General features: G+C 42.1%; 1 protein-coding gene across 2 annotated transcripts in view; it reads left to right on the top strand.

Moving 5' to 3' along the window:
• Nucleotides 1–23363, top strand: part of dnah5l (dynein, axonemal, heavy chain 5 like) — a 63833-nt gene that overhangs the window by 25785 nt on the left and 14685 nt on the right. For both annotated transcript variants that reach the window (XM_064330483.1, XM_064330484.1), the window contains exons 38-63: nt 20–148; nt 921–1136; nt 1409–1555; nt 1778–1950; nt 3580–3758; nt 3980–4167; nt 6000–6194; nt 7494–7628; nt 8590–8779; nt 9058–9275; nt 9711–10022; nt 10474–10563; nt 11020–11256; nt 11615–11782; nt 12234–12440; nt 14490–14819; nt 15172–15378; nt 16383–16625; nt 17379–17533; nt 18002–18666; nt 19170–19450; nt 19698–19913; nt 20661–20828; nt 21138–21356; nt 22167–22343; nt 23056–23250. In XM_064330483.1, coding sequence (XP_064186553.1) covers nt 20–148; nt 921–1136; nt 1409–1555; nt 1778–1950; nt 3580–3758; nt 3980–4167; nt 6000–6194; nt 7494–7628; nt 8590–8779; nt 9058–9275; nt 9711–10022; nt 10474–10563; nt 11020–11256; nt 11615–11782; nt 12234–12440; nt 14490–14819; nt 15172–15378; nt 16383–16625; nt 17379–17533; nt 18002–18666; nt 19170–19450; nt 19698–19913; nt 20661–20828; nt 21138–21356; nt 22167–22343; nt 23056–23250 — 5640 coding nt within the window. The remainder of the gene's footprint in view (nt 1–19; nt 149–920; nt 1137–1408; nt 1556–1777; nt 1951–3579; nt 3759–3979; nt 4168–5999; nt 6195–7493; nt 7629–8589; nt 8780–9057; nt 9276–9710; nt 10023–10473; nt 10564–11019; nt 11257–11614; nt 11783–12233; nt 12441–14489; nt 14820–15171; nt 15379–16382; nt 16626–17378; nt 17534–18001; nt 18667–19169; nt 19451–19697; nt 19914–20660; nt 20829–21137; nt 21357–22166; nt 22344–23055; nt 23251–23363) is intronic.

The following is a 23363-nucleotide window of genomic DNA, read 5'->3' as shown; positions in this document are numbered from 1 at the left end:
TTGCCCTTGTTCTGCACAGGCTCACCTGCTGAGTCTCTTTGACAATGTGAACCGGGTTGGTTTTCATGACAAGAACTACGATCAGATCCTAAGCTTCCAGTCCCAGGAAGGGGAGACTGTGGAGCTGGCAGAACCAGTTCTAGCACAGGTATACAACGTGAGGCATGGTAAAGCATTCTGTACACAGTTTGGGTCTTCAGTAGATACGACTCTGCAGCAGAACCAAGCAGAAATGACTTCCAGTAGAAGGGAATACTTCACAGAATGTGTGTATAAATGAGTAAAGTAGTAATAAAAAAAGCTATATTCTACAGTGATGTGAAAAAGAAAGTCTTTCAGTTCTATGGTTTTACACATTAGGACATTCAATTGGGATGGCAGGTATGCCATCCTGCCAAGTTACCCCTTGGTGGGGCGACATGTCCCATACCTATCCAGCACCACTTTTCAGGGTTTCCTACAGAAATAGCCACAATGGCCACAGATTCTTAGTCCTTAAAAATATTAACTTCTGTACCTTCTGAGTTCTGACCTCATGTAAATAGACGGAATTCACAAAAAACATCACACGTTGACACAATAAATCCCCATACTTTTTGCATTTTTTCCTTCTTCCTCTTCTTTTACTTCCTGTCGATTACATCATCACAAACGCTCCAGGTCCATTAACAGTACGTTTCCCCATTGGACATTTAGCTTCATTTTATCCTCTACTGACGTACAAATACTTTCTAGGTCTGTCATCTCTACAACACCCCATTAAAAACACTAATTTAAAAATATGATGATGAACACTTTCTGTCTGTCCAGAGAGCATTTAACTGAGTCTGGTGACCAACAGTGACTCCTTGGCACCATGATGGGGGACGTTGCTCATCCTCCAGGACAGGATCCAACTGGCTTCTGTCTGTCTGTTACAGGGCAATGTGGAGGCATGGCTCGGACTCTTGCTCGAAGGGGTGAGGAAGACCATCCACAGCATCATTCGCCAGGCGTTCATGGCCATTAGTGACTCGGGGCTCAAGCTGGTCGAGTTTCAGTCCGTCTTCCCAGCCCAGGTTGGCCTGCTAGGCATCCAGATGATCTGGACCAGGGACTCTGAGGAGGCTCTCAGTGTGGCCAAGGTGGACAAAAAGGTGCTGAACTGAACATCTGCTTGCTTAGGTTTACACCAGCCAGGGTTTAGATTCTACTTTAGCAATGCATCTCACAACTAGAGTGCATTTTATAGAGTTAGAATTCAATTTGCACTACCAAAGGAATAATTAAACAGGTACTGTGATTCAATAGTCAATGACTACACCAAAGTGGATAGCCCTTAAAGGAGTCATGAGTCTATTATTTTGGGCAATTTCTGTTTTTTGTGACAATTAGGTTTTACTGCTATGAATTTACCCTTTCACAACAGGTCATGCACACCACCAATCAGAAGTTCTTAGACATCCTGAATGAACTGATTGATATGACAACTCGGGACTTGAGCAAAATTGAACGAACAAAGTACGAGACCCTGATCACAATCCATGTGCATCAGAAAGACATTTTTGATGACCTGGTGAGTTCCTGCCATACTTTTTTTTGTAGAGAACACAGAACATAGACTACACACCAAAGTTCTAAACAAACATGACAGGAAACTGTTATGTCTAGTGGCTAAGCAGCAGATAGATACACGGACAGGAGCAGCGACTCAAACACACAGCAGTCAATTAGAATAACGATAACGTTTTACCCTTTCCAGTAATGATGATTTGGTGATTCTACACTGTTTACTTAGGTGCGCATGAACATTCGCTCAACGGCCGACTTTGAGTGGCAGAAGCAGTCCCGCTTCTACTTCATCGAAGATGTTGACAGATGTGTCATCCAGATCACAGATGTGGAGTTCAGTTACTGCAATGAGTACCTGGGTTGTACTGACAGATTGGTCATCACACCTTTGACTGACAGGTATGAAAAAGATATTCTTCACCTTCAATCATTGAGAAATACACTGTTTCCAGATACGTCAACACAAAAGTGTTGTTTGTTCTGAAGATTATACAGAAAATTCTCATTAATAAAGTTTGTACTTTTAGATTTTTAAATATTTTCTTCCATGTGTTAAACGGATAGAATTCTGAAGCATAGCACTTGCCAGGTTATTTTAAGGTCATCCAAGCAGCTTTTGATTTTGAAAGGTTTGCCTCTTGTATCTCTCCCCAATGTATCCTGGATACTGTTACTACCACAACCAAGGGGTCTTTTGATTTCCAAATTCATCCCTGGTTCTTGTGTAATTGTAGTGGAGCAAGTCTGTTGTAATTGCTCTTTGCTGCCTGCCTTAGAAGTTTCTCGAGGATTAAACATGTTGAATCCTGAAAGTTGCATATTGAAAAACCCACTTTAAACATATAAAAGGCAAAGTATATACTCTATAAATCTGATAACACAAATTCTTTAAAAAATTGTTCATGTACCAAATGATTGATATTTGGAAAGTTTTTCAAATATAAATATATAAATTCAAATATAAGTTTTCTGCTCATTGAGTGCCACAAAAATACTGGTCCCTTATGGCCTGTTGTATCTGGGTGGGCTGGGCTGCAGCAGATCTCTAGAAAACCCTACACATTTCTGTGAAACTATCTGGGTGGATTGATAGTACTCCAGATAACATACCTTAATTTCATTTTTGTGTAAACTGCCCCTTTAAGACTGTTTACCACACAGAAATTGTAGGCACTTTGAATGGGCTAAAATTCTGCAAGATTCCATTTGATTTTGTCTTATGAAGTGCATAAATGTTGTAGCACTAAATAGATGGGTTTAGGTGTTGCTGTGTATGTACGGTGTCATCCACTTTTTGTGATCAACGCAAGCATAACTCCAGAGCACAGGTGCAAACTAGCTTTGCCAAGTCACAAACGCATGAATCAAAGGCAGGCATCTTGAAATTTACCGTAGGTCTTTTCAGGACATTCGGTTCAACTAGCTCCCTGCTATTTCATAAGACAAAACAAGTTGGGGGTACATTTGCAAAATTGCTTTTGCCAAGAAAGTTTAGCAAAGAAAGGACTTGTAACAGAATGAAAGTCAGTGTACCCATTACACCCTTCTCTTCCCCTACTCTGTCATTTCCCCTTTCTTTGGCTGTAGAGTGGAATTAAACAGGGTATGCTCAGTCATACACCGTAGCCTTCAAATTCTTTCCTTAAATTCCATTGAAAACAGGGTCTAATGAGACTTGAATCTATCAGTCTTCTGACATGCGTATACACTTTTTTTCCTGGTAACAAACAGGCCAGAAGACCTGTTTTGTAGAAATTGAGGCTATTCAACTGTTTAATCCGGCTATTCTTTCAGCTTGTCCTACATTTACCTCCTAAAATTCCCTTTGGTGTGTAAGTCTGTTATGTTACCTGGTGCAGAACAGATATATTTGCTGCCCCTTTCCCAACAACTTTAAGCCACAAACTTTCTGTTTCACTGTCTTTTTCTGGTAAGTGTCTTTGTGACAGTGTTCCTCTGTAAAAAAAAATAAAAAAATCACAGTACAAATAAACTTGAATTGAATTGAACTTGAACTGTCTCGCGCAGGTGCTACATCACCCTGTCACAGGCCCTGGGGATGAGCATGGGAGGGGCACCAGCGGGGCCTGCAGGCACTGGCAAGACGGAGACCACAAAGGACATGGGCCGCTGCCTGGGCAAATATGTTGTGGTCTTCAACTGCTCTGACCAGATGGACTACCGAGGCCTGGGACGTATCTATAAAGGTACTATAGTGTTATGCTTCTTTATTTACTTTTGCCATTCCAGGTAAGTCCTCTCATTTATATATATTTATATGTAATTTAAACTCAGTGCCTACAATGGACTCATATAAACAACCTTGTTAATTAGCAAAGAATTCAGTAAGGGTAATGTCAAATGACAAGACTGACCTGTCAGGAAATAAGTGTGAAATCAAACTGAACGTGAACTCTTATGTCTGCAGGTTTGGCGCAGGCTGGCGCTTGGGGCTGCTTTGATGAGTTCAACCGAATTGAGCTGCCAGTGCTGTCCGTGGCAGCGCAGCAGATTTACATTGTACTGCAGTGTAAGAAGAACAAGAAGGCCCAGTTTGTGTTCACGGATGGGGATATTGTGGACATGGACCGGGAGTTTGGGATCTTCCTGACCATGGTGAGAACAGACACAATATTGATCAGTCTTAGATTTGCAATGCTTATGATCAGATCCAGTTTCCATAGTTTATTAAAGGTGAGATTTCAGTCAAATGGACAACATGAATGGGGCTAAATAAATCTGCTGTAAAACATTGTTTTTTAATTATGGTATCTGTTCTTTCATGCTCTTTGGCAATTATTATTCAGTGTCTTGCATCAATGCTCAAAACATGTAGTTATCCATCTTGTAATATGCCCATACCTAATCAAGAAACATGCACGATTCTCGGTGTATGTGACCACATCCTTGACTGCGTACCCTTGACCTTTACTTCTCTTCATTAAGAAATACAAGTTTTCAGGGTTGATTGACACCTCCATGAGTTTTCCAAGACACTGTCCTTATTTTTCCTTTAGCAATTAGCCAGGCAGACATCATTATTCAGAGGGCATTCAGCTTTTCGCACAAATCCCTGTATGTTGTGTTTGCACATTCCCAATGAGTTATATGACAATATGGATCATCCACAGCTGGGGAGGCATAAGTAATGGATCTTCTGTCCTCATCTAAGTCTGTTTTCCTCAGAGACTCAGAGATCTCAGTCCCTAAGATGGACCACCTCACCTTAATTTGACAGAACATTCACTCCTGTTTATTTTTCTGTGCATTAGTGTTTGTCTGTTGTCTCCAATCACGTAACCACCGCACACACTCAAAAGAGTTTACTGGGGTCCAAAGGAAACCTCTCTATGTTTATTTAATCAAATTCCCCCTCCAGACTATTCATATCTCTGCTTAGGGAAGCAGAAAAAGTGGGTTTTGGGACTCCTCTTTTTGGGGGATTGCATTGGGCATTGCAGTTGTAATTTTTAAATGATTGTTATCCTGCTGCCTAATTTTGGTAATTGATTCCTTTTTTCGCATTGAAACCTCATTCTTGTTTTAAAAAATCTTTGGCTTGGCAGGAAAACATTTGACTCTAATCCGGAAAATAAGTAAATGGATTTGAAAATATTATGGATGCTGGTTTTTGACTTTGATGACCCTAAAAGACATTCAAGGAAAATAATGAAAAGGCTTGTGGAATCCTAATAGAATAGAAAAACAGCTTAGGCAGATTATTTGTATATGGTATACTTTGACCTCTGTCCATTTAGCAGTATTACTTACCTGAGACAATCAGTTATCGAGTAAAATTAGTAGGCTACAAATTAACTGTACAACTGTGGTAAAATAAAAAATAAAAAATTATTTACACCAAATTCCAGATCAGTGCATTTTTTGCATTCAGAAAGCTGCAAACGACCAACAGGAAATTGACATTCACAAGCTGACCCAATCCAAAAAATCTGAAGTCTCTTGTGTTTTGTGGCATAGAGAAAGTGAAGTGAGTTTAGAGGGAAACCGTCACCTAGAAATTGCCTTTGCTGACACACAAAGAGGGATTAAAGCTACTTGCCAAAGGTGGATTGGGGTCATTGTGAACAGTTCAAATTGCATCTTAGTTCAAGTGGAAAGGGTTTTTAAATTGATATGACATTAGGAGCAGTTCTTTTGGCTGACTCTTAAAATTCAAACAGGCTTGAGCAAAGGGAATGTGTTGTGTTGTGACAAAAGATAGATATCATCATGATGAATGTAACTAATGTCAGTGATGAATATGTAAATGGTAAGGCTTGACTGAGGTAGCTACAGTGAGAACAATCAAACACTGTGTGGATAGGTTTGTAAGAGTCTATATTTATGTACTAGGACCACTGCTGAAAGACTGGAATGCCTGCACAGCCCTGATACTCTCAAAATGGTCAGTTCTGTCCATCTATCAGACTGCTCTTTTCCCCTGACAGAACCCGGGCTACGCGGGTCGGCAGGAGCTGCCAGAGAATCTGAAGATCCAGTTCCGCACGGTGGCCATGATGGTCCCTGATAGGGCCATCATCATGAGGGTGAAGTTGGCCAGTGCTGGCTTCCGTGACAACCAGGTGCTGAGCCGCAAGTTCTACACTCTATACAAGCTGTGTGAGGAGCAGCTGTCTAAGCAGGTATGGTATGTCTAAAAAAAAATTCTATGTAAATCGATGCACTTATTTACCCTTCTTGTTTTACTTATCAAACAGCAGGGGTTGTTCAGTTAAGGAAAAAAATATTAGATTTGTCAAAAGAAAAAAAACTTAGAGGACGTATTTAGTGTTGAGCCAGATGAATAATGAGCTTTGAAGCACAATGGAGAAACACCAGTGGAGAAATATGCTGTCAGCCAATGGGGATAAAAAAAACAGAAATAATTCTCAATATCTCATTGATATAGGGGAGGTATACAAGGCATATCTCATATCCACAGCCCTTTTTGCAACATTCCACAAGAGGATTTCGAATGAACAGGTTGAAAAGTGTCTTTTCCTTCTGAGGTGTATTATTTGTTTTGTTTTCAGTGCTCCTGTGGGAGATTTTTTACAGAAAGCCGTCTAACAAAGCAGATTCATTCCTCTTCGTAGTCAGAGTGACTGATATTTTTGGCATGTATTGAAAAAGATGTGGAGACACTGTTTTAAAAAATGGTTTGCTTTTAGTCTCGAGATTCAGTCAGAAAGTTAAAAATTCTAATCGCGCTGTTGGGAAATATGAGTCATCCTTTGTTATTGCTTGGGAAAAACTTGACGCGATCAAGTGTCACTGCAGTGTTATGTCAATGAACTTGTTCTTCTACAGTTCATTGTTCTATGCTGCTGTCAGTTTCCCTGAACAGTGGGGTCAGTCCCTTTACTTTACTTAACCCTGCTGAGCGAGGTGAAAGTAAGTTTCTGATATTTAATATTTTCTTGTGGACCCGTAATCTCACTGTATGTCTCACACAACCAACATCCTCTTACATTTTCATCAGAACTGTCAGAAACACAAAGTGGATACAACAAAAAAAACACTTCCTCAGTGCAGGTTACATGCATTGCAGAAAACCTAGCTCATTTAAATGCCTTCAGTGTTTCTAATATTGATTTTTGAATTTGTATCAGAAATGTAGACAATTTAAATGTGAGACATAACACAGCTGCTTATCCATTTTGACCATTTGTCTAACAAAAGGTTGGTGTGCACATATTTATTTTAGCAATAATTACGTTACTAATATCAAAATGATCAATTACCTTGTGAAAACTGCATTACGTATCTGATGCTTTTCAACAGAGTAATATAATCGAGGCTGATGTATGACATTTTCCCAAAGACTCCAGATTAATGTTCACATGTGGTAAAATCCACAGTTAAAAATTCCCGAGGATTTGTTCCCACGACTCCCTGGATTTCAAACCCCACATCCTACCCACAGTTCCACTCTTCCCCAGGTCCATTATGACTTTGGCCTGCGGAACATCCTTTCTGTGCTGAGGACATTGGGTGCCGTGAAGAGGTCCAATCCCACGGAGCTGGAGAAGACGGTGGTGATGAGGGTGCTGCGAGACATGAACCTCTCTAAATTGGTACAGTTAAACTGCTACTCAACAGCTTCTGGTGAACCCCACCACACTACCATATTACATTACATTACATTACAGGCATTTAGCAGATGCTCTTATCCAGAGCGACTTACACAATGTTTTTACATAGCATTTACATTGCATTTATTTACATATCCATTTATACAGCTGGATGTATACTGAAGCAATGCAGGTTAAGTACCTTGCTCAAGGTTACAAGACCAACACCTTACCCATTACACTACACTGCTGCCCCATATTGATCTGAGTAGTAAACACCTTTGTTTCTAAATTATGTCACATTAGTATGGTTACAAAAATCTGACATTTTACAGATAATGTTAACCGGTTAATGAAAAAGTAGTTGCAATTAACTTTCCATACCAAAATGGTTCATGGTACCAAAGCAAATCATGAGATTTCAAAACAGACAAGATTATTCATCAAGAAATATAGGAAGTGTGATTATTATGGCTCAATAAAGAAGCAATTGCACCTTCTCTCTGATTTAGGGTAGACAGTCATTCTTAGGCACTTCTTCACAACTTCTGTGAAGTACAGCTGTGTACTATAGTGAGTGTCAGATTTAGGTCTTGACATGAGTTGACCTTACCATAAGGTTTTATAATTCACTTGCCAATAGATGTATCAGTTTGTACTGATGTATGCATCTACTGGAATAAGTCTGCATGGGTTATCAAGAACATAAATTAAAGCAGCAGTAGCCTTCTCAATGTTCGCAGTGCTGTTAAAACATTTTGAAAAACATAACACTCTTTGGCCCTGCCCTCTGAGAAAGAGACAGACCCCCCCCCCCCCCCCACCCAACCTGCTTTTCAACAAATCTTGTTGGGAACGTGCATCAATTATGATTATGCGCATTTATGCTACTTGCTATGGAAGGGCAAAGATAGGTTTCCTCATTAGACCTGATCTCTTAATACCTGTTCCCTCTTCTCTCCAGGTGGATGAGGACGAGCCACTTTTTATGAGCTTGATAAACGACCTGTTTCCCGGCATCGTCCTGGACAAGGCTGGCTACCCTGACCTGGAGGCTGCCATACAGAAGCAGACGGAGGACGCCGGGCTCATTGCCCACCAGCCCTGGGTGCTGAAGCTGGTGCAGCTCTATGAGACCCAGCGCGTCCGGCACGGTCAGTAACCACGGACACCACCGCCTTGTGCCAGAAATTGATGCAAAAGAAAAAAATGGTGACGTGGTAGATTGACCATCATTGGTGACTGTTTTCTGGCGATGGTGGGTGGGGGTTAAGGAATGGATGAAGGAATTGCAATGTGAGTTGAACTATAAAGACTGAAGGCTTACTGCCACCCTGTTCCAGCAAGGGGAAGCACAGTTGACCACATCTTTTGAAGGTGGCAGATTGATGCCTCAGAACGTGAAAAGGGTTCTTGTTCCCTCCGTGTCCAGGCATGATGACGCTGGGCCCCAGTGGAGCTGGGAAAACCACCTGCATCCACACACTGATGAAAGCCATGTCTGACTGCGGCGTCCCACACAAGGAGATGAGGATGAACCCCAAGGCCATCACTGCCTCCCAAATGTTCGGCACGCTGGATGTGGCCACCAATGATTGGACGGACGGGGTGTTCTCCACTCTGTGGAGGAAGACTCTGAAGGCTAAGAAGGTAGCTGCAATCAAAAGCCTACTTCCTGCTGTAGTTATATGCAAAAGTATTGTGACAGTGAAACATTTTGTTGTTGTTCTGGCTCTTTACTCAACCACATTGGATTTGAAATTAAACAATTCTGAACATCGTATCAACCAAATGCTTCAAATGTCATTTTATTTCCTTATGTGGAAAATGAGTAGATGAAGGACAAAGAAATGGTAATGAGCCAAATCAACACTGTGTTAAATCTTTTTAATCTGTTTAAGGAACAAGCATTCACCTAAATTAAACAGATTAGCTGGAACAAAAACCAGCATACATCGGGGTAGTCCAAGTCAGTATGCCAAGACAGTTTTCATTCTGTGTGGTTACAATAAATATCCTCTCATCATTGTAATGTCTCATCAATTAATCGTTTCTTATTTAGAATAACATGCCATTGTTTTTCAGGGAGAGCACATATGGATCGTGCTGGATGGTCCAGTGGATGCTATTTGGATTGAGAACCTGAACTCGGTCCTGGACGACAACAAGACCCTGACCCTTGCCAACGGGGACCGGATCCCCATGGCGCCCAACTGCAAAGTGGTCTTTGAGCCGCACAACATCGACAATGCCTCGCCGGCCACCGTCTCTCGTAACGGCATGGTGTTCATGAGCTCCTCTGTTCTGGACTGGCAGCCCATCCTTCAAGCCTGGCTACAGACACTGCCTTCCTCACAGGCCGACACGCTGTGGGGCTGCTTTAGCAGCATCTTCCAGGTCAGAACGCCTTTCCCTTTACCTCTTGCCTTTCTCCACCTTGTATTTATTACCCATTAGTCCTTATTCCTTTCAGGAATTCGCCCCGTCAATTTTCCCCAGCTTGCTTTCACAGATGGACGTTGACCTGAACCCTGCTGGGCCAAAGCTATTTTGTTCTATTTATTGTTTTCTATAAAACCTTGCTGTAGACAAGAAATCAGCAATATCTGGATTTGAAGTACATCACTTCTCTGAGTATTTGAATGGATTTATTTATTACCTTATTGCTGAAACTGTGTTGGCTGATGATATTACAGAGAAACACTGGCCTTGAACAAGATCTGTCTCCTAAATAGGATCATTAGAAATGATTGCCACTCCTGCTAGACACCAGCATGATTATCGCGGAATCACAATGTCATTGAACTGGAAACAGTCTTTGGTGGTAACCTCTCTTTTCTTCCTGCAGGATTTAATGAACTTTGTTTCCACCACTCTGTCACCAAAAATGTACATCCTGGAGTGCATGTACATCAAACAGGCCATTGATCTTTTGCAAGTAAGTCAGCAGCCACATTTTCCTCTTCAGCCAGAGAATGATTTATGTTTGATCTCCGAAATGATCTACTGGGGCTGAAGAAGACTGCCTTTAGTTCTACAGTGGAAAAATATACTTGTTTCTGTGGTTAGATTTGTTTTGTTCATTGGCCTAGAACAGTGCTTATTTGCCACAAAATTTGGTGGTAGGCAGAGAAAAAGGCCCTGCCCTCAATGCAGCTATATAACATAAAATTGTTAAAACAATGCAGGGGAAACATTAATATGCTACTCTGTAGCAAGAACCCCAATAGCTGGCTGGAAAATCAAAATACTAAGTAGCCACCCCACATAAAATACTATTTTTTCCTCAGTACCCAATCGCAACTTTAAGGCTGAACAGCATTTGAACAAAATGTAAACTTGGCATGAGTTGATATTAGGGATGGGGATATTAATGGAGGACTGCTGCTTGCAGGGTCTGCTTCCGCCCGTGGAGGAGAAGCAGACGGCCCAGCAGCACGTGGCCCGACTCTTTGTGTTTGCAGTCATGTGGTCCGTGGGCGCCCTGCTGGAGCTGGAGGACCGTGCCAAAATGGAGACCTTCCTCCGGGCCCACTCGGCACCTCTGGAGCTCCCTAAAACCCAGGGGGAGGAGACCATCTTTGAGTTTCTGGTGAATGAGTCCGGCGAGTGGGACCACTGGTCTAAGAAGGTATATATTAGGCACAAGGCTGCATATACTGTATGTCATCCAGCCAAGTTGTTAGGGCGTGATCTCACTTAAACATGTACAGTAGAGTCATTCATTTGGTTAAGGCAGAACGCCGTGGATCAGCCCCATGGTCTTGGATGGAATCTGGGCCTTAACAACCTGTACCTCATGCACCTTATTATACTCTGTAAAACAAGGTGCATGAAAAGGAATACTTCCTTGTACTGTTTTCGGGTTCATACCCTATTCAGTCAAGCCATCCATAACCAGTGGATCTCTAAGGACCTACTATAGTGGCTAACGCAACTGCTAAGAACATACTCTGGTACACCAGCCTTTACCTGCCTTTTTCCAACAGGTGCCTGAATATATATATCCCAAAGATTCCATACCCGACTATTCCTCTATCCTGGTGCCAAATGTGGACAACGTTCGGACGGATTTCCTGATGCAGACGATCATGAAGCAAGGGAAAGCCGTGCTTCTCATTGGCGAGCAAGGCACAGCCAAGACAGTCATGATCAAGGTTTTAGTAACAATTCTTTTTGATACCTCTTCTCAGTCACAGTTTTTTGTAATTGCTGGAGTATTAATCATTAACTGTGAAAACTCATGTAATGTATTTGGTTTTGGATGAGCTAAACACAAATAATCATTTTGAGCGTCACTTGGGTTTGGATTAGTCCATCTGAACAGTGTCCTTGGAGTTCACGACATTTCACGACATTTACGTATACTGAATGTGTGCCTGAAACCACAGTCTTGTGGAATGACAAAGACTTTATCATTTGGAATGATAATTTCTTGAATTGTTAATTTAATTTGTTTAATTTAATTTTAGTTCATTATTAAGTCATTTCTCCATTTCGCAGAAAGTTATTTTGTAGCTTTCAGGTTACATAGTTTAACAGGTGGATATTTAATGAAACTTAAAGTATCTTAACCATAACTTGCATGCTGCTTCCATTGCTCTTTAGGGCTACACCAGCAAATATGACCTTGAGACACACTTGACTAAAAGCTTGAACTTCTCATCGGCCACCCTGCCGAACATGTTCCAGAGGACGGTTGAAAGCTACATTGACAAAAGGATGGGCACTACATATGGGCCACCTGCAGGCAAGAGGATGACAATTTTCGTTGATGACATCAACATGCCTGTGATCAATGAATGGGGCGATCAGGTCAGTGCTAATTTGTGAAGGGCGTATTATTAAACGCACATGCAAAGCAGACACAATATGTCAACTACATCTGTCTTCTATTGGTGATATCCCTATCCAGTTACATCCTTAATGGCTTTGGTCTCATTATCTATGAGTAGGGTTACTATTTTTTGAAAGCATGTGACTCACTGGGATTGAACCTTGTATTACAATCAATATCATCTTGGGTTCCCCATAAGCCCCATCAGCACTAATCATGCAATTAATGGTTAACTGTGATCCTCATGAAAGCAACTGATTTTCAAACACATAGAGAGGAAGTACAGTGAACCTAGGCAGAATTTCAAATGAAAAAATTTGAGCAACCGAGTGCACCTGAGACCAACGACAGAGACGAACGTCAAGAGGCAATCATCTGTCATCAGGGCACAAGAGAGCTTTGAGCAGCAGATAGATGTCATTCACAGTTTTCCCAATGCTTGATTAATAGATTTTTTATTTCAGTGAGTTTTTACAATCAACGTTTCCTTGTGGCTGAAGAACTGCACTGCTAGCCAGAATGTGTTTAATAAATTACAGGACACAAAACTGTGGCTGAAACATTCAAAATCTAGGTTACACCTTATGCCTGCCTAAAAAAAAACATGCTTAATTGAGTTTTATTGCAGCTATTATTGCAAGTGTGTTATGCATATACACACAATATTCAGAAACTTGTATTTGTTTTTTAATTGAGAATATTTTGCAAAGATCAACGACAATCGCAAGTAAAATTAAGTTAACATTACCCAGTATTAGTGAACAAGGTTTCGTAGTGAAAAGGGAAAAGCAGGAATAAAATGTGTATACCTGTCTTTTTTTTTACCTTGAAAGATGGGTCTACTATCTGGTTTCCGTGCTCTCTTCTCACTCTCTGAATTCCACAGCTGCTAACAGGCACAAGCGTGAATTCAAATCGTCCTGTTGCTAGGGCATTGTCACAGGCAAACCTTGGCATCAGATTCAAGCTGTTACTTCACTACTTTAGGTCCGGCATGATATTATTGTCAGCATTTGTGCCTCGCTCCTTTTCCTGAGGCACCCATATAACACTTTAGCATAGGTGCAGTTTGACAGATATTGGAGGAAGCGATGGACACATTCCAGGGAAAAGTATACATTCATTTTGTCAACAATTACCAGGGACTGACGTGGTTATTGAAAAATGGTCCAAGGAATATTGTATACAGCTTGCTCTATTTTGACTATATGATTTATTTCACTTAAAAGCCTTAATCCTGATTTAATTGTAGTCTTTGATTCAAATTATATTGTATCGGGGTAACGGGTCAGTTTTTCTAGAATCAAATTTGTGTTGGTAATACTTTTTTCTGGAATGTTCCTCACATAACTATAAATATATCACAAACTACATTATCCCTCACAACATTTCAGATCCCATTATAAGAAGGGAAATTCGGGATAGAGAAAGTAGCTACTCATTCCACAGAGTACTGTCAGTTCCAGTTTGAAATGAGCTGAACAGAAATATGTGTGAAATATGAGTTTTGTAGTCTTGAGACATCTTTCATCCGACGGTTTCACATTTACCTCACTGGAATGGTTGATTTAACATCCTCAGCTAAATGTCTTGTTCTCATAAAAAAAAGGATTTGAACACTGTCAGCAGACCAGATTGGGAAAATTGATATCCAGATATGTGCAACGTCTGTCTGGCTGAAACAAAAAAGGACCCAATGCCGTGGGTGGATTTAATTTGTCGCTCTGGAAAGTGAGAGGCGAGGTGTGCTTGTGACAAGTGTACATGTTTATTCAGGATGTAACACTTCTGTCATGGTTGCAATTTTCTTATTAACAAATTTGATACCAGCAGCGTAATGAGTATAAGTACGCTGATTAAATTTCTGATTTTGTTCATATGAATGACACCTTAAAAAAATTAAAAAATGAAACTGAATGTTTATGACTCGAGATGTTTGATCTGTGTAATGATATGCGTACTTGTATATTAACCGTGTGCAATTTCTGGGTATTCCATTTTGTTTTTTTTTTTTTTTTTTTAAACAGATCACGAACGAAATCGTTCGGCAGCTCATGGAGCAGGGAGGCTTCTACAACCTAGATCGGCCGGGGGAGTTCACCAGCGTCATCGACGTGCAGCTCACCGCCGCCATGATCCACCCGGGGGGGGGCCGCAACGACATCCCCCAGCGCCTCAAGCGGCAGTTCAGCGTCTTCAACTGCACCCTGCCCTCCAACTCCTCCATCGACAAGATCTTCCAGACCGTCGCCCACGGCTACTTCTGCCCCGAGCGGGGCTTCCCGGCCGAGGTGTGCGCACTGGCCGGCGCCATCGTTCCCACCACGAGGCGGCTGTGGCAGGCCGTCAAAGTCAAGGTAAAAAAAAAATAATAATAACAGTTTGGTTTGAATCTGTGTGCTGTGAAACACTGTAGCTGCGCTTGAGCATTATGGACTGAGATCTGTTTTCCATCAAATGCTTGCGGTACTTTGTTTGTATCAATATTGTAGTATTAGGCCATCTGTAGTAGAGCAGGATTCAGTTCATATATGCACATTTATTGAATAACAATAATATTCAATTTCTATCTACAATAACACAAAGACATGACTTTTACTTAAAAATAATCATAGACATGACTTTGAAATAGCGTCCTATGGCTTTAATTAAATTAAATTAAATTAAATTAATTAAGTTGTGCTAAGGGTTGTAATTGACTGTATACAGATGCTGCCAACACCTGCTAAGTTTCACTACATCTTCAACCTGCGGGACCTGAGTCGAATATGGCAGGGTATCCTCACAGTGACAGCAGAGGTGTGCAGGACCCCCGAGGTCCTCGTGTCCCTCTTCCACCACGAGTGTTCCCGCGTCATCGCTGATCGCTTCACAAACTTCACGGACAATGAGTGGTTTGAGAAGACGTTTGAGAAGGTATGTGAAATGGTAGCAATTTCTAATAGAAATGTCGAATGGGAAAAAATATTTCCTGAACCAGAGTATGAGCCCTTCTCCAACCAATGAGAATGTAGCAGAGCAGTAGGCCTAACAATTTCATTGGTCAAACCCACAACCTACTCTCACTGGTTTAGGACTTTTGCCACAGAAATTGTGGGTGAAAGTACGTATACAGTTTTCCCGATTCAAAGCCCTGACCCTTGCCTACACTGCCGCCAACAGGACAGCCCCCATCTACTTGCAGGACATGACTCAATTCTATGTGCCTGCTCGACCACTCCGCTCTGCAGCAGCAGGGCGTCTTGTAACCCCTCCCACCCGCCCAAAGGGATCACAGAGCTTCTCCACCCTAGCTCCCCAGTGGTGGAACGAACTCCCCGTCCCTCTCCGAACCTCCCCCTCACTATCCATCTTCCGCCGTGGCCTGAAGACTCATCTCTTCAGACTATACCTAGAATAACCACCACCATGCTGTGTATATATATTAAAAATAAATAAATTAAAAAAAAATAAATAAAAAAAATACCCTTTTTTCCTTGTCACTTGTTACATGTTGCCCCATCCCTGCACTTCTTGGTAAATTGTATTTGTCCTAATACTCTAGCTTAATCTTCTGCCTAGTTTGGCTTTGCAGATGTTAGACCAGGATAGTGTTCATTGTTCTCAGCTAGAAATAGCTGTACAAAATAAGTAATTGTACCTTACTGAACCCGTGTTCAGCAGTTGTCTACGATCATGAAAATGCACTTCTTGTACGTCGCTTTGGATAAAAGCGTCTGCCAAATGAATGTAATGTAATGTAATGTAATGTGTGAGAGCAGAGTAAATTTGAGAGTCCACATACATATTTTTGCATGAGAGAAAAGTAAATCTAGGTGAGAATGAAAGGAATCGTGCTTTCACATTTAATTACTCTGCTCTCAACTAGTGGCAGCAAGACACCATAATAATATAGTAAATAACAAGAAGATCCTCCACAGATTGCCATAGAGGACCATGGAGCAGCTCTAATAGAGAAGGCCTCCAGGGAGTCCTTCTTTGTGGACTTCCTGAGAGATGCTCCGGAGGCCACAGGGGACGAGCCCGAAGACGCGGACCTCGAGGCCCCCAAGATCTACGAGCCCATCCCGTCCCTGGAGGCGTTGTCGGAGCGCCTCACCCAGTTCCTGCAGCAGTACAATGAGTCGGTGCGAGGGAGCCCCATGGACCTGGTCTTCTTTAGGGTGAGACGCCGCCATCGCCTTCACCGCGCGTCTCTGGGCTTGCCCATTCTGTAGTGGTGCAGACCCAGCCTGGTTTGCGCCAGAATCAGAATGTGTTCTTCAGACACACAGCTCAGGGTTAGGATAGTCAGTGTTGCTTCACCCAGATATGAGTGATCAGTAATATCATCAATAATTCCCACTGGTTTCTGGAAGCTGTTGCTAAAACATCCACTCCATGGTTTAGTGTGTGTTGTTAAGCAACAGGTTAGGTCTTTACAGTCACGTAGCAGGCAGGGTTTCGGGGGAGGAATACATTTGCTGAACTTCATCAGTTTCAGCACACATGCCCCTTAATGGAAGATGAATAGAGCACAATCACAGGCACTGACAGGCATGAAGCAGAAGCAACCTACGCTTTGGCATTTTGCACAATACATGTGCTGTCTTATAACCTTTAGAATGTCATTGCTGTTTATTTTCCCGTGGAGCTATTATTTTCAGCAAAGGGTTATGTCAAGGTGGGTAATTGACTTTAACAAATGCATCACTGGGCCTGAAGAACTGCAAAACATCACTTTAGACGATTTACACATCATATCTGTTTGCCATTTAATTCTATAGGGTTATGTTACGAAACTGGTGGTAGGGGTTGGTCTGTGGCCCCAACCATACAGGAAGGTTTAGAGTACAGTATATCCTTCTATGAATTACCTGAGAAAAGTTAGAATTTGCTGTGTCAGCGTTTGCTGATCATCCTTCTTTTTTCAACAGGATGCCATGATCCACCTGGTGAAGATCTCACGTATCATCTGCACACCCCTAGGAAATGCCCTGTTGGTGGGGGTGGGTGGTTCTGGGAAACAGAGTCTTACCCGACTGGCCTCCTTCATTGCTGGGTATCAGATCTTCCAGATCACGCTGACAAGGTAAACCAGATGTCACAGTAATGTCATAAATGTCTTCACCTAGGTTTGCCGCACAGTCCAAGAGCGTGGTCTTCAAAAAGATCCTTTTGTACATTTTGGAAATTGAGATTAATGTGTAATTAATAATTTGTAATTGATTAATTGATTAAATAAACACAATGTAAATTTAAGTATTTTCAATTTCCATTTCTTGGAATGGATTTGATGAGAAATGTGCCATTTGATTTATTATATTATCATTGCTATACCAGTGTAGCTTAGTCTGTATTGATTCATTTGGGCGTACAGAATGTCTGTCAAGTACAGAAATGTAGTTAAGTACTGTGGTTTCATATACTATACAAATTAATACTATAATGGAGTAAGTTGACTAAAATTATTTTTTATCATGTTATTACCTTCTTTGACAACAAATCCGAAAGCTGATTGAAAGCTGTATAAATGCCCTGCCGTCTGTGTTATTTGCAGAACATACAACACCAGCAACCTGATGGACGACCTGAAGCTCCTGTATCGCACCGCTGGTCAGAAGGGGAAAGGGGTGACCTTCATCTTCACCGACAACGAGATCAAGGACGAGTCCTTCCTGGAGTACATGAACAACGTGCTGGCCTCCGGCGAGGTCTCCAACCTCTTCGCCCGGGACGAGGTGGACGAGATCACGCAGGACCTGATCGCCACCATGAAGCGGGAGCACCCGCGCCGCCCGCCCTCCCCCGAGAACCTGTACGACTACTTCCTGTCCCGCGTGCGCAGCAACCTGCACGTGGTCCTGTGCTTCTCGCCGGTGGGGGAGAAGTTCCGCACCCGGGCGCTCAAGTTCCCGGGCCTCATTTCGGGCTGCACCATGGACTGGTTCCAGCGCTGGCCGCGGGACGCCCTCGTGGCCGTCGCCCAGCACTTCCTGGCCCAGTACCGCATCGAGTGTTCCGAGGAGACCAAGAGCAGCATGGTGGGCACCATGGGGACCTTCCAGGACCTGGTCGCGGAGAAGTGCGTGGAGTACTTCGAGCGCTTCCGCCGCCAGACCTACGTCACGCCAAAGTCCTACCTGTCGTTTATCGACGGCTACAAGATCATTTACTCGGAAAAGATAGCGCACGTCGGAATGCTTGCAGAGCGCATGAAAACAGGTAATCCAGGACACAGATATTCTAATTTGGATGTGAAATTCTAAGAACATCACCCAAATAACAGGTTCATATTAAACAGTTCATATATTATATATGAACTGCTTGCTCATGTTAGATCATTATAGACATATTACTGACTGCTATATGTGATAGTACTCAATATTCAATTGTATATTCAGTAGTGCTCAGTATGCACCATATATAGTCCAATTTCAGGAGTGTTGATTGAGTCCCGACTTTTACAGCAACTACGCCTAGTTTTACTACCACTTAACCCCAAATCTCTTCTTCTTGTCGTGGGGCGACATAGCTCAAGAGGTAAGAGCAGATGTCTGGCAGTCGGAGGGTTGCCGGTTCGATCCCCACCCTGGGCGTGTCGAAGTGTCCCTGAGCAGGACACCTAACCCCTAACTGCTCTGGTGAATGAGAGGCATCAATTGTAAAGCGCTTTGGATAAAAGCGCTATATAAATGCAGTCCATTTACCATTTACCATTCTTTCAGGCTTGGCGAAACTTATGGAGGCCGAGGTTTCGGTCAACCAGCTGTCCCAGGAGCTGGCAGTGAAGGAGAAGGACCTCGAGGTCGCGTCCAGGAAGGCGGATGGTGTCCTCCAGGAGGTGACGGTCAAGGCTCAGGCAGCCGAGCAGGTCAAAACGCAGGTGCAGAAGGTGAAGGACAAAGCCCAGGCAATCGTGGATGAAATTGAGGCCGACAAAGCAGTGGCGGAATCCAAGCTGGAGGCAGCAAAGCCTGCTCTGGCTGCAGCTGAGGCTGCCCTACAGGTGAGTGTTGATGAATAGTAATTCTTGCAGGAATATTGTAACTACATCATATTACAGTTTTAATGTGCTGGATAATTGGCTGATCTATGGTGGTTGATTACATATGTTCTTACATCTCACCTGTTTTTACAGTTTAATTTTGACTAGTTTTATACACTATATAGGCAATAGTTTCTTCCTACTGACAGTCGTTCTCTGAAAAAGCTGCACCTGGCTGACGTCCAACTGATTTTTCTACCCCTGACAGACCATCAAGCCTTCCGACATCGCGACGGTGAGGAAGCTGGGCAAGCCGCCCCACCTGATCATGCGCATCATGGACTGCGTGCTGCTGCTGTTCCAGCGCAAGGTGGACACCGTCACCATGGACCCCGAGCGGCCCTGCATGCGGCCCTCCTGGTCCGAGGCCCAGAAGCTCATGAACAACTCGGGCTTCCTCACCATGTTGCTCAGCTTTCAGAAGGTATACCTGAAAAAGGGGGCAGTGATTGCATGACTTCACAGGGGTGAGAAACACATGCCCATTAAATGTGGTGTCTCATTGACTGACAAGAGCAATATTACATCCATAAAAGAAACAGGGAAATCACCTTGCTCATTTTTGAGATGTTAACAAGCCCCTGTGATATAGTACTTAGAAGTCAGATCTGAGGTGCAATGCTGGAATCCCCCATTTTTATTTCAGATTTTTAAAAAACCAGGAGGGCCTACAGTGAACAGAAGTTAGTGAACAGGCTAGACAAAATTTCAACAACATATAAAGAAACGCTGCAGCCTACAGTGCTAAATATTTTCAGCATTTAGTTATGAATTGACTGGAATGAATGAAAAGTTTGAAACATTTCTAACACAATGCGATTTACCTGCCTTGTTAATAAAATCTGATCCATTATCTAGCATTATTGAATATGTCCTCTGCATATACTGTTTTTTTTCTTCAAATACTGTAATGTCCTTGTTATTCAGTTTAACCTGGATGTAATCTCCATGTGTTCTTACATTTGATTCTTACTTTTGATTCTAATTTTAATTTAAGTGGCAGATTCTTGTCTTCACAAACTGTGCGGCAAAATACAGAATTCATAAATATTAATAGAAAAAGATGCTTGTACTGAACATATGTTCTAAATTGCATGCTTGGTAGAATATGCATAATTCAGTTTTTTATTTTTATGTCTTCTAATTATATTCCTCTCCATGTTTTTGAAAGGACACCATCACAGAAGAAGTTGTGGAGCTTCTCACACCTTATTTGACGATGGAGGATTACAACCTGGAGACAGCCAAGAGAATCTGTGGTAATGTAGCTGGCCTGTGCTCCTGGACAGAGGCAATGGCAGACTTCTTCAGCATCAATAAGGAAGTGTTACCCCTGAAGGTATAGTGAAGGACAGCCTCACATTTTCATAGCAGTGTACTGAGCGGTAATTGAGCGTTGGTGACCTAGAAAAGTACTGCCACAACTTTCGGGCAACAAACACAATTAGCTTACTGTGTGTAAAGCACTTTTTCTTATCTTTGGGATGAGGGTTGAATTACCAGAAAAAGGAACGTAAAGCTTCAAATGAATTAATTCAGGCTTCAAACGGAAGCAGCATATGCAACATGCTTGCTAAAAGTTCAGTCTGGCTAAAAGTTCAAATCTGATGGTTGTACTTCTGGAATGTTCCTCCTTCTTGTGTTTTAGGCTAACCTGACGCTTCAGGAAGCACGTTTGCAAGTGGCTCAGGCAGAGCTGTCCCGGGCCCAAGAGCAGCTGGACGCCAAGCAGAGAGAGTTGGATGAGGTGCAGGCGCTCTATGATGGTGCCATGAGGGAGAAGCAGGCGCTTCTAGACGACGCCCAGGCATGCCGACGCAAGATGGCCAATGCCACCGCACTTATTGAGGGTCTGGGTGGGGAGAAGGTGAGTCCATTCCAATTTGTGACCTCAGCTGTGATGTCATAGTTGATTGCAAGTTATAACATTGCAGAGTTACATTTGCTGTTTTGTTCTTCCACGTATTGTAGCATTCACATTTATTTTTATAAGATTACATTGAATGTGTTTATTCTAGGGCTGTGAAATGATAAAACATTTAATAGATAATCACAGATTAATCACATTTTTCTTTTTTGTTCCATGATTGCGTGTGAAAAGGCTAAGCTGTGTAAGTTGCTATGGATAAGAGCATTTTCTAAATGCCCAAAATTTAAATGTCAAATATGGAGGATTGTTTCTGGGATATGAATTGATGATGAATTTCAAATACAGATTAAATATTTAAAAAACTATCAATGGGAACACTTGAATTGTTCAAAAACTCCTTTACTGACAAAATGGCTATCAAATATGCCCAAGGTTGTGTGTCATATTGATAATTCTCAGAAGACACATCACAATTACTGTTGATACTGTTAAATGACGGAAATAGTTTCATTTGTTAGTTGAAGCTACATTACTTCAGTGATTAATTCATGAATTAATTAATTAAATAAATTTGAACAGCTGGAAAGAGTTTCATATCTGTAGGTCGATTGAAGAGAATGAATTATTTTTTATTTCATACAGAAAACTGTATGAGTGCTGTACAGTATGCCCATTAACTGCTCCTGAGGCACTTCAGACAGCATAGTAGCTCTCATGTTTAACATTGTCAGTATGATATCTAGGCCTCCATACTTTACAGCACCCCTCTGACCCAGGCTGTGTCCTCCTCTCGGGTCTTTGTTGTAGACGCGCTGGACGGAGAGCAGTGCCCTCTTCCAGAGCCAGATCCGGCGCCTTGTCGGAGATGTCCTGCTGGCCACCGGTTTCCTGTCCTATTCGGGCCCCTTCAACCAGGAGTACCGCAACCTGCTGCTGCAGCAGTGGAGGCGGGAAATGACCGACAACCGCATTCCCTACAGTGACGTACGGACCCCGCTTTGGATCATTCAGACCGTTCATCTGAACCGATCTGGTTTCTCCTCTTACTATTACTATATTTACTATTCCTAACCATCCTATATGGTACTATTCCTAACCATTTTTCTGCTTTAGAATCACCACCTGACAGCTATTTAATGAAGATACTATTAATAAAGCAACTGTAAATAAACACTTCATTATGTTTATTTGCTTGCAAAAATACAATATCTTGCAATCAAGATAGCCAAAAACAGTATTTGTAGTTAGTTTTGGGCAATATGACAAAGTGTTTATTTAAGTTTGGTTTATGGATGTGCTTTGATGTGCTTATTAAATTGCTGTCAGGTGGTGATTCTCCCATTAAATCAATGTTATTTGGCTAACAAAGCTAATGGCTAACAGAGATTGAGCTACAGGATCTCGATGTAGGAGAGGTTTGAGCCCGACATGTCCCCAATTTATTACATAGCTTGTGGTGAGAAACTATAAAAAATGAACCAACCCTTTAAGGGCATCCACAAGCCATTGATACAAATTCCACTGCCTATTTATTAGCGAAGTGCTCTTCTTGAAAACACGAAATGCAAAACCACGGAAACTATAGATATAGTTATAATTTATGATTTCCTGTTTAAAAATAAATAAAATGCTTTTCTGCCTATGGTGCAACACTCTCATTCAAATGACTCACATTAATAATATTTTCTCAATGCAGGACCTTAATGTGATCAGCATGCTGGTGGACAATGCCACGATTGGGGAGTGGAACCTGCAGGGCCTGCCCAATGATGACCTGTCCGTCCAGAATGGCATCATTGTCACCAAGGCCTCACGCTACCCCCTTCTCATTGACCCCCAAGGCCAGGGCAAGATCTGGATCAAAAACAGGGAAAAGGACCGAGATTTGCAGGTGATGATGGCCATCCTCGCTGATGGTGACTGTTGAATAGTTTATATTTCTGAAATGCCAATAGGATTATAAATGATGTGTAAGGAATTGTTCCACTGCAATTTTCGTGTATT

Source organism: Anguilla rostrata, chromosome 4 (genome assembly GCF_018555375.3).
Source record: "Anguilla rostrata isolate EN2019 chromosome 4, ASM1855537v3, whole genome shotgun sequence".
Lineage (NCBI taxonomy): Eukaryota > Metazoa > Chordata > Actinopteri > Anguilliformes > Anguillidae > Anguilla > Anguilla rostrata.
This window is presented reverse-complemented; position numbering and strand designations above follow the sequence as displayed.